General features: G+C 35.0%; 1 protein-coding gene across 2 annotated transcripts in view; it reads right to left on the bottom strand.

The window, feature by feature from the left end:
* Nucleotides 1–3,758: 3,758 nt before the first annotated feature.
* LOC114360679 (irregular chiasm C-roughest protein) overlaps nt 3,759–11,816 on the bottom strand; it is a 50,048-nt gene continuing 41,990 nt past the window's right edge. For both annotated transcript variants that reach the window (XM_028315442.1, XM_028315443.1), the window contains exons 13-20: nt 11,326–11,479; nt 9,194–9,429; nt 7,569–7,724; nt 7,124–7,221; nt 6,534–6,685; nt 6,040–6,141; nt 5,625–5,717; nt 3,759–4,666 (exon numbers count right to left, since the gene is read on the bottom strand). In XM_028315442.1, the coding sequence (XP_028171243.1) occupies nt 4,629–4,666; nt 5,625–5,717; nt 6,040–6,141; nt 6,534–6,685; nt 7,124–7,221; nt 7,569–7,724; nt 9,194–9,429; nt 11,326–11,479 (1,029 nt within the window). In that variant the 3' untranslated portion in view covers nt 3,759–4,628. The remainder of the gene's footprint in view (nt 4,667–5,624; nt 5,718–6,039; nt 6,142–6,533; nt 6,686–7,123; nt 7,222–7,568; nt 7,725–9,193; nt 9,430–11,325; nt 11,480–11,816) is intronic.

Raw genomic sequence — 11,816 nt, 5'->3', positions numbered from 1 at the left:
CCCATGTGGGGTATCGTTGGATAGGTATTTTAAAATGGCTTAGGGGTTTCTAAGACTTTTTCGATTTAGGGATCCGTTTGCAAAATATTGCAGTTCAGAGTGCCAATTTTCGTTTGAGTAGACGTCCCCCCCCCTCTAAAAACTAAACATGTTGGCTTGAAAAATCTGGAAAAATTCATGATAATAGTGCTTTTTATGAACTTTCAAGGAAAACTATAACGATTATGTAGGTAGTTAGTTTAAGAGTAATAATCGTTTAACTGATGTATTAATAACATTTCATACCTAATAAAAATTCCTTAGAAGAAAATATTAAAAGTGGCTTTAGGTGAAGTAATTTCTTGCTTCTGAAATATTTATGGTAACGACGGACAACTACGGAACCCTACACTGCGCGTGGCACAAACGCACTTGGCAATTTTTTTTTTATTTTTTATTGTTGGCTGGAGAGGCACCCGCTGAAAACCAGCGTCAGGTCAGGACACGCGTGCGTGCAAGCATGTCTCGTCATTAATGCTGACCGGGTGCCTTTTTGGCACAAAAAATGTGTGTATAGTTTTAAATCTTTGTTCTTTTTCAATTTTCTTTTTGTGTCAAATATTTTTTTTCTCCTATTTTTATTAGAGCTTGCTGCATTTGCCTGCATTACTCGTATTCCATAACATTGTGGTCTACAGCAATGTCGACCGACTGGTTTAGCGATACATCGCAGCAAAAACATACGAGTGTTTGAGTTGAGGGATGTTGGTTCCGTATGCAATAAAATAAAGATACAAATATTTTTGGGACTCACCTTTTTTAGCCTATCAATAAATAGAAGTGGTAAACATTTTCTTAAATTCGGTGCTCTGTGGAAAAAAGTAGAAAATGTTGTTATATTGGAGAAGTTACCTATTTTTCTGTGATTAATTTATTTTTGTCATTTGCGAATTATGCAAAAAAAACGTAAATACTGATCTATCCTGTTGAAGCACGGGCAGTGATTTAACCAATGTAAATGAATACCAAATAAATATTTTTTGTGTCTTTCAGCCAATAGCAGGTAGTTACAGAAGACATGGTGAGTATTGATAAATTGCCGGTGGGTTAGAAAGTATTAAGTTTTGAATGGTCATATTTTTACATCTTGACAACTTATAACGCACTACCTAAAGCTTCAACCACACCAATCCATGAGAGTCCGCGCCGGCGATGGCGATCTGCACGCGTTGGTGTGGTTGAATCATGAAATGACAATAAATACATTCAATGATATACCTACCTAGTAGTACGTAGTAGTATGAATTGATTTCACAATATCTTATATATATAAAAGAAAGTCGTGTTAGTTACTCCACTTATAACTCAAGAACGGCTGAACCGATTTAGATGAAAATTGTCAGGGAGGTAGTTTAGAGCCAGGAGAAGGACATAGGATACTTTTTATCCCGTTATTTATTGCCATTAAGGCGGAACAAAGTTCGCCGGGTCAGCTAGTCTATATATATAAAAGAAAGTCGTGTTAGTTACTCCACTTATAACTCAAGAACGGCTGAACCGATTTAGCTGAAAATTGTCAGGAAGGTAGTTTAGAGCCAGGAGAAGGACATAGGATACTTTTTATCCCGTTCGAAATTAAAAAAAAAAGTCTGCTTATTTATTGCCATTAAGGCGGAACAAAGTTGGCCGGGTCAGCTAGTTATGTATAAAAGGAACCCTAAACTATCCAGGGATCTGTTTCAAGTTGTATGAATCCACGTAAGCAATGAGTTGGAGAGATTCTGTGTCTGCGGTCGCATTCCTTAGGGAACCCTATCCCTTAGATATCACGGACTACTAGTACAATAACACTGGTTTAATAACACAACTTGATATGAACTATTTACTTACTTCCTCATCGTTTCGGCGAAAAGTCATTATTTTGAAGAGCACTCATACGGCCCGTGTGCGGTGTGAGTGATCCTAAATAATCGTCATAACTTTGGAACGGGACGTGCAAGGAATTCCTGAATTTGTTAATAGTTTTAACATAATTTCTTAACAATTTTTTAATACTATAAAAAGAAGTGGAAAGGCTTTATTTCCTGAAATTAACATGTTGACGTTTTCTTAAAGCGTGCGGTATGAGTGCTCCTATTTATTGGCCATAACATTTTTATCTTAGGTTTAACAAATTTTTAAACTTCATCGCAATGTTTTAACATATTTTAAGTAAAACTTCCTCGATTTTTGTTAAGATTGAAGCAAGGATCACTCAATCCACATGCACATGAAAGGATGTCCACTGCTGGACAAAAGCATCCCCAAAAGATTTACATAACGACTAGTCCTGTGCTGCTCGCATCCAGGTGCTTCCCGCGATTCTGCCGTGATCTTCACCAGATCGTCGATCCACACACACAACTTGATATGAACTATTTAAAAAAAAAAGAAAGCACTCCTGCGACTTTCACCAGGTCGTCAGTCCACTGAATGGAATACCTCCATTGCGTAGAAACTTGAATTTTTTTTTACCTTTCTTTTCTCTTTGGCTTTAAATAAGTAAATCCTCAACTAGTGTAGAATACCTCCATTTGCACTCGATATGATGGATATGAACAATTTTGGTACCTTCAACCAATTTTGTTAATTTTTTTAATTTAATAATGTTATTGAAATATTTCGGATCTTTATTAGTAGTATAAATAATTTTCTATTATTGAGTGTCAAAACACAAGGGGTGATTCCATACTTTTGCTCGTAAGTATATCCTTGCTCAATAAAACATTAAATTACTCAATAACCTCTCATTATAATTAGCTAGCACTGATATCTTCATGTTCTAGTTTTACTGTTTTATTCCGTAAAAAACCTACAAAATGAGCTTTTGATGGCCTCACTAATGACGGCCGAGATAAGTACACTCGGCGACAAAAACTTAATGACTTGTAAGCCCGGCTGGATTGTGAAATCGCTGTTCGACGAGTTTCGCGTGTATTGTTACACTGATATTATTTACATTTAGATTAGGTACCTATTCTTGACTTACTTTGACTTCAGGCACACTTAAGGTCCTATGTCCCCTAGATGGGGCAGAGGGCGTCCACAACAGTCCTCCATCGCGTTCGGTCTTGAGCTTCGCGTTTGATCTCGCTCCTACCTATTCTAGGCATGATTTTTGAATTTTTCGATATCCTTATATAAATTAAATATTTTTGGACACTTATTATTTGGGATCGATTATTTAAATGATTCTTTTTTTTTATTTAAATAAAAAAAATCGAATCTTCGGACACAATAAGATCGACATTTTGCTAGATTTTTAGATAATTAAAATTAAATGTAGATCATTGGACAAAGCTTAATCTTAAGGGTGGATTCGACCAAACAAGAGTAAATATTAATCTCAGAATAAATCGTCAGTTTTGACATTTTTCCCATACTGAAACTGTCAATGTGCCAGTTATACCAGGAGTTATTCTCGGATAAAAGTTTGGTCGAATCGGGCCTAAGGAGTCATTAGTTTAAAATAAAACAAAACATTTTATGAAGTCAAATGTTTATTTATAGAACGATATGATAATGATGTATTGTCAAATAATATAGCATGCAAAGTACAAAACACTGGTTCATGCAAATATTTTTATACGTTTTACATTTTTAAACCACCAAAATTATATTTTTGCTAAAGCTTATGAATACACGGGAAAAAATAATACAATTAACTTTTTTTAAGTCTGAAAAAAAAAACTAAATTCAAAAATGCATTTCTATTTTACCAACACTATTTTTATCACAGAAAACATTTTTTTCTCATCTACTATCATTGATCACATTACAATAATTAATTTTTAAATGTATCAATTTAATCTATCTACTTTTCTTTCGATTTTGCTACATTTACAAATGTTCAAAAATTCGTATAGTTTTCTGAACATTAGCAAATTTAACGCATTTTTTATTCTCCAAAAACATTTTGTCAATGATAATATTCGAAAGTTATTCCACTATAAAGTTTACAAAATATCTTTGTCAGTCTGTATAGTTCTAATAAATTACTTTATTTTATATTAATCTACAAAGGAGAAAATGGAATAGTAAAAATCGATTTTGTATCGATACATAATTTTGTTGAGCAATAGCATTACAAGTCATGAAACATCTAGTTTGCAAAATAATAAGATTATAATTCAAAATAATCAATACATAATATTAAGAAAATCAAATGACACAAATCTATTTTAAATGCTGAAACTAAGTTTGTACACTTTTTTACATTAACTTTACTATTTACATTTATTTAAACACCATAAAATATTGTATTGCTCAAAATTATATTTTGTGTTTAAAAATTAAATAATATTTTTAAATCATGCAATAAAATAATCACGAAAACATTTTTGACGAAAATAAATTCCATTAAATTATTCTAAGTCAAACAAAAAATATCTAGAATTTACATAACAATGCCCTTTAGCAATAAACATTTTCGGAATAATATAATTTTTTACTAAAAAAGTTTCTCGACTCTTTTCGAAACAAAAAAGTAATTTACAAGTCCGAATCGGTATCTTAAATCGAATATTTACACATTCAGTCGCTTTTTATTCTATTTAGGAACATAGTATATTACAATAACTATACTATACTATAGTTATTTACACTTTATACTATACGTGGGTGGCTTGCGACGGCTGGCTTCCGTTACCTGTGAAAAATTATATCAATTTAGATAAATGGCATAATAATCGTTCTATAATGTTCTCAACGCAATATTTCGGATATTTTTTAAGAATGTCGCCTCATTATCGTAAGGTTTTTTTATTATACGAGTAATTAATTCGCTTGACGTTACTAGCTTTTAGCTGATTTGATAAATTGTTAAAATTTACAAAGAGGTACAGTCATGACCAGAAGATAAATATTCTTCATCATTATTTATTTTTAATATCCCAAATTATAACATTTTAAAATCCCTGCACTTCCAGATTTTGTATTTTTGTAGAATGTCCCAAACATTGTAATATAGGTAATTTATACAAGTTCAGACAATATTACTGACAAGCGTAATTTTGGATTTTGGATTTTTAATTAGATTTCTCGTAAAAATCCACTGGGATTTTGCTCACGCTTTTTGTCTTGTCACGCCTTACGAAATATCTAAAATAAGATCTGTAAAAAAAGATGTCAAAGATGAAACAGATGAATCGGCTGTCGGAAAAAGTTAAATATAGAGACATTCACGTGGGACTGGACCCATTTGAAACAAAGAGAAACTGACATGGATAATTTCAGAAACAATACAGGGTTGCCAAGCTTAAAGCAAACGAAATTTTCTATAATTTTTACCTGTATCTAAAAAAGTTTATAAAATTAATGATTATTGTGTTATTATGGAAACAATAAAATTGTTTAATGAAGATAAGAAAATGTCATAAATGTTTGCTCTTACAATAATTAGTGGTACTTGTTTTAACACGAATAATTTTATTTTATGCAAAAAAAAAATAAAGTACATTTTTGGCGAATTTACTATAACGTAAGTATTACTTTTGTTAAAAAAATATTTCAAAATGTGAAAAATGAAACTCAAAACTCTAATAATATTAATTAAAATCTATTGTGGTGATTGTAAAAACCTTACAAAATCAATAAACATGATTTACCAGTTGGCATAACCACGGAGCTTCTTACAGACGAGTATGGCGGCGGCGCGGGAGTCGCTGCGGGTTTAGCTGTATGCACTTGACTGCCGTAGCCTGGTCACAAACAAAAACAACTAAATAAAATAAACTGGTAGAGTAAGAATGAAACTAAGTCCGCTCTTTTATTTTTTTCCTTACAAAAAAATACAATAAATAATTAAAACTGTGTAACCTTTTCAAGAGTACCAAAACACAAAATAAGTTTGTTGTATTTTTTTGTTAAACTGTTTACTAAATTCGGATTAAGATGCTGGTTTTAGGAGTGTACTTTCATCTTTATTTTTTTTTTTTTTTTGTATACTTGTGCTGCTTCGAACTTAAGTTTCTTTTAAATAACAGTTTTGTGTAAAAAAGAATACCTATCTATCTAACTTACCAAGCGAGCTATTCCTCAAGTACGGGTTGCCGTATGTGGCAGCGTACCGCAAGTCCACCCCGCCGTGGACTTTCGCGCCTGGTTGCGCGTAGATTGGCAATGCTGTTATAAAAAAGACAAAAAATTCAAATTAATAAAGAAAATAATTAAAAAATATATCCCATCAGCCGATCTAAGTTCGATCTTTGTTTTTTTTTGCCCTTTTCGGAGCCAAATATTTTATGGCTTGCCCTAACACCTTCGGGACAACATTATTCGCATGTTATTGGAAAAAATTGCCTGAATCAAATCAGTCACCTTAATCATCTTTTTGTATATTACAGGAAACACAATTACTAGAAGGTGCGAGCTTAACTGTAAAGTGTCAGTCTAAAGAACAAAGTATTTTTTTTTTGAAGAAAAAAAAAACAGAAATATCTATAGATGCCTGACCGAAATAAGAGATACAAAGAAAAAAAAATATTATTTTCAGATTTTTTAACAATTTAACTTACCATCGCCATCAACAGGCAGCCCCAAGTTATTGATGGCGTCAGTTTCATCAGTCTTCGCTCGCTGCAGCGAGTTGCTCTGCGAGTTGTTCCCTGCCGACAGCGGCAGCGTCGACGCCGTGTCTATGCTGCGCGTGAGCGACCCTTGCAGGGAACTGTTTGGAAGAAGAATGATTTTTAATTTTTCACGACAAGGAAACAGTTTTTTTTTTTTTGTTAAAAAAAATTCAGTATTTTTCTATGATTAAAAAAAATGGTTAACACGACAAAATTGTAGTCTTTTTTTAAATATCGCTCATAAATTACTCGACGGATAAATTGAATAAGAGAGAACGTTTATTTGGTACAAATAAATAAAAATCACTTGTAATGTACAAAACGGGTCCCCTTTTTACCCGACTGCGCCAGAAGGAGGACTATGTTTTTATTTTAAAAAGATAAGGGATCAATTTCAATGGGTGTGTTTGAAATGATATTATAAACAATACTATTATTTAAAAATAATCACACATGTTAAGATGCTACAAATATAGAACTTGTTGTGTATGAAAAGAAAGTATTTGATGAAGTAACAAAATCAGAATAAAACTTACCGATTTTGAGGCACTTCCAATTGCGTGGGCGACTGTACCCTCAGGTTGGGAGGCGGGATGTATCCTTGGGGATAATCATAGACAAACGCGGCGGGATTCTGTTATAGACAAAATATAATGCGTTATATTAAATATAATATTACAAATTTAAAAAAATACGAAGCTGATTTAAAAAAAAAAACTAATACATGAAACCGTATCCTTTCCTCTCTGTTTTACCTCTTTTGACTACTCAATCAAGTAAGTGAATTTAATATATTTTTTCTAATAAAATAAAAAATGTTCTATCCATAAAATTGTGACTTCTACATATTTATTATTTTTAGGACACTAGAGGACGACAATATCTGGTAAATAAAAATAATGTTCCTAAAGAAATCGATAAACTGTAAAGTAGGTACCTGTTAACCAACCACTTACAAAAGAACCACCTTTTCAAACCTACCTTAAAGTAAGGATCGCTGTAAGTTGGGTCGGAGTAATCGTTGCTATACCGGAACGGCATCAGCGGATCGTCGTGAAGCTTCGGAAGCGGAACGGGCCCGGACAGGGGAATCCCCGCCGCCATCTTGGTGTCGGAGCGGTCTGAGCTGGTGTAGTCCTGATGGGAAAAAGCTTAGATAAGTTGTTGGTAAAGCCTGGTCCGTGAGCACGTAGAATTCCGTCCAATGACCCCAAGCTACCCACCCTGTAATTATGTTGCTGTCGCGCTCGCACACACTGCGGGCGCCCGTCACACAGTCGCGACAGCAACATAATTACGCGCGAGCGATAGGGATGGGTAGCTTGGGGTCATTGGACGGGATTCTACGTGCTCACGAGAATTAGGAAAAAATAGGAGGCTATCAATGATTTTTCAGTAGTTTTGGGTCTTGAGTCTTCGTCAAGACTCGTAGAAAATGGAAAGCTCAAAATTTTAATTAATGACAGTCCACTGGTAAACATCTTTCTCAAGAAGTGCCATCTTCTTCTTGTCTTGTCGACTACAATCGGTCTGTTTACATCAAAAAGAAACTAACGCCGTTGTGAAATGTATGAATATACAAAATACTTATTCAATACCAATATCTGAATACCTTTTATAAAGTTCATATTTCCATCGCTGAGCGATTTAGATAGACCGCACCGATACGAAGCGAATTCGTTCTGACCAACAATCGAATCTTTCCAAATCATTGGTTATGATTGCGTTCGTTATCTAAAAACTACTGAAACAGACTTGGGCAGGATTATCCCTACTTTAACATGTTCTTGATAATAGATAATAGGTTTTATTAGAAATATAGCTAACATTTTTGATAGATCCTATTCTCTATAGGAGGTTTTCGGGAGCTTTTTTGGGTGAACTATAACCAGTCTGGCCCGGACAATAACTCGCAGTTCGTCCCAAAGACTATGGAGGACACCGACAGGTTCTAGTAAGAAAGCCCTGCCCACCTGGCAGGGAGAGTCCCAAATAGCCCACTGGTCCCCCCAGACTCGTGGGTATATATCATAATGAAAAATGGTGAAGTAAAAATGGTAAAGATGTTTTAGTGGATACTAGTTACTCTTTCGTTGAAGATAATTAATGTTTGCGATAGTGCATTCATCACATTAGAACGACGTCTATCGGAGATTCTACTGGAGTCTGGACATCTCAGATCAATTACAGTCTCATGTGTTTGGATTATTTTTGCTAAATATTTACGTATCGCCTCTAGACCAGTGGATAGCAAGTTGAATTCTCTAGACTCTCAAGATGTTATTTTCCTAGGTCAAACCAACTAAATGTATCATCATCATCATTTTAGTCACAGGATATCCACTGCTAAACATAGGCCTCCCCCAATGACTTCCACATCGCACGGTTGATAGCGGCCTGCATCCAGCGCCTTCCTGCTACCTTTATCAGGTCGTCGGTCCACCTTGTGGGTAGACGTCCGACGCTGCCTTTTCCAGTTAGACGACTAACACTAAAGCATGACATCTTGATGACATCATGAAATACCTACCTACTGACGGCTTATAAAGTCTCTCACCTAGATTATAATAATCCTAAGGAAGAAAAAGAATATAAAAAGAACTCACCAGCTCATAGCTCCCATCGCTCTGGTGCAACTGCGGCTTCAAATCACTGATATTGGAACTCCTGTCACTCTCCTTATAAATGTCAGTGGTGGTGACAGTCACGTCTGGTTTCTCGCTCATCTTCTGTCCAGTCTGTCTCCTTCTGCGGTGACAGACGACTAGGAGGATGACGAATGCGGAGAAGATGATGACACCCGTGATGACCCCGATGAGAATCGTGATGAGGGGCAGGGTTTCTGTGGAGGGAGAGGTTCTGTTAGATAAGTACGATGATAAACAGGGTGGAATTTTGTAATGCAACCTGAAGGGAAAGTACTCTTAACACTGTAGATAGAAAATTTTACTGACAGGAAACATTGCTTTATTTTTGAAAAGAAAGAGAACTTTCCAAGATTTTCCAAAATTTGCGTGAAATATGTTTTATGTATCTAGTAATATAAGTTGATTTTTATGAGCGTAGATGTACCGATGTTTATATTCGTTGAAAATTTGCATGTATTAGCTAAGTATGTATCAGGCCGCTGCCAACCGGCCAATCTGGAATTCATTGGATTGCCATAAAGGCAAACACAGAGAATTCATTCATCCAAACTAATTAAATAATAGTAGTGTTATAAATGCGAATAATAACTCTGCCCGTCTGTTACATTTCATGCTTATTTGTTGAATCAATTACTGAATTAGCACAGAATCAGATATAAAGAGAATAATGGCGCCTGTTATTCCAAAAATTAGGGAATATAAGTCTATATCAGGAACCAAAAATAAAAATGTTTCAAAATGTTCTTGTAAGAAATAAAAATGTTTCAAATTTTTCTAACGCTTCCAGTGTGTTCCAACCCTAAACTATAAATGTAGCCTTTCAACACACTGGCTTACAAACAGGCTTACACGTAAAACCTTTGTAACTGACGTGTAAAGGCCACGATTATAAATTGACTCCGACAGGCTGAAATTACTGAAATATCTTAATATTAAATCAAAGGTACCTCAAACTAATACTCGTACAATACTGAGCAAACCTTCCCTATTTATTTAGGTCTGACCTTCCATATTAATAAACTTAAGAATGTGTAAAGAGGGTTGCCATAGTAGAAATAGAGAGAGTAATCTTCACAGATTGAACTAAAAACTGAGGCATCTCATGTTCTTGTGATAAGTATTATTTTGAAACAAAAATGTATAATGTACTGTCGTTTATATTAATAAGCGCATAGTAAGCTGTCGTAATTTCATTTTTACTCATTTATCTCTAGGTACAAGCAAACTCTTTACGGTGTCCTATTTATCACGTTCCCAATACTATACATTATGTACTCGTTATTTCCCTTTCTATTTTTTATAATATTATTATAATAAATTATAATATAATATAATAATTGCAAAATCGGAGTTCTAATTTAATCATTACATAAATGGATGATTTGTAAAGAAGTAAAAGCCATCTTGATTAGGTGGACGTGCAAAGACGACGGCATGATGTCAAGCTTGATGTGCTTAGCTTCACTGCACCACTTATACTTGTAACAGGGGTTATTGTGCAACAAAAATGTATAGTCTGATATGATTTACTCTCTACCTACCTCCATGTTTGTAATTTCAATGAGCCTACTACTTAAAGTTTACTACACTGTGACAATGCCCCAGGGTATAGGCGGTCAAAAGGCTTAACCGCCAAATATAAAGCCATAGAAGGATTGGTATAACCACAGTGAATAACATTCTTGTTTCCTTTAAAGCAAGTACTTACTTTAGGGTTGAGTTCCACCACCTTATTTTAACCATAACTTTAACCATAATGGGGGTTTTTGTATGAACTTTTGACGTTTGTTAGAGTTAAAGTAAGATGGTGCAACCCAACTCTAGTATAAAGTTACGAAAGGAATCAAAATTTGGTCTAGATTGATTAGAAAATTTAGGCATGTAAAAATGTATGCATCGCTGGATCCAGCACTGAATGCTGGATCCAGCACGTTTAAAATGGCGATGGATCCAGCTGGATTGCTGTATGCTGGATCCAGCAATTGTAAAATCCCTACACCCTGGAAAGGGCATAAGTACTGTATAAAAACTTTGTCTAAGACTAGTAATTTAAAAAAAAAAGAGTAGCAATATTATAAAAATATACTCACTTATTGGCTTCAAAACGATGGCAGCGTTTGCGTTCCCGTATTCGTTGGTAACACTACAGTTGTAGGTGCCGTAGTGTCGGGCTTGGCTCGCCTTGATGACCAGGCTTGACTTCACTACGCCATCTGGCAGGATTTCTTCAAGGGGTGCGTATTCCTGCAGAAAATATAGCTCTTATAGTTTCGGAAAAAAATGGCTGTGACATACTACGGAACCCTAAAAACTGGGCCTAACTCAGACTTTAAGCCATTGGGGCAGGGTCAGATTGAGTACCTACTTGATGCAATCTACATCTGTGCTACCAAACTGAAGCGATGTCACATTAGGAGAAAAAGTGACTCATGCCCGTTTTCACCATCAAGCCCTAAATTTCAAGTGATCCCTATGGTAAAACTGTTCGTTCGTTCGTTCGTTTCAGCCGAAAGACGTCGACAGCTGGACAAATGCCTCCCCCAAGGATTTCCACAAAGACTGGTCCTGCGCCGCTCGCATC

Source organism: Ostrinia furnacalis, unplaced genomic scaffold (genome assembly GCF_004193835.3).
Source record: "Ostrinia furnacalis isolate ACB-3 unplaced genomic scaffold, ASM419383v2 OfSCF5128, whole genome shotgun sequence".
Lineage (NCBI taxonomy): Eukaryota > Metazoa > Arthropoda > Insecta > Lepidoptera > Crambidae > Ostrinia > Ostrinia furnacalis.
The sequence above is the reverse complement of the archived record's forward strand: the minus strand, read 5'-3'. Positions and strand labels throughout refer to the sequence as shown.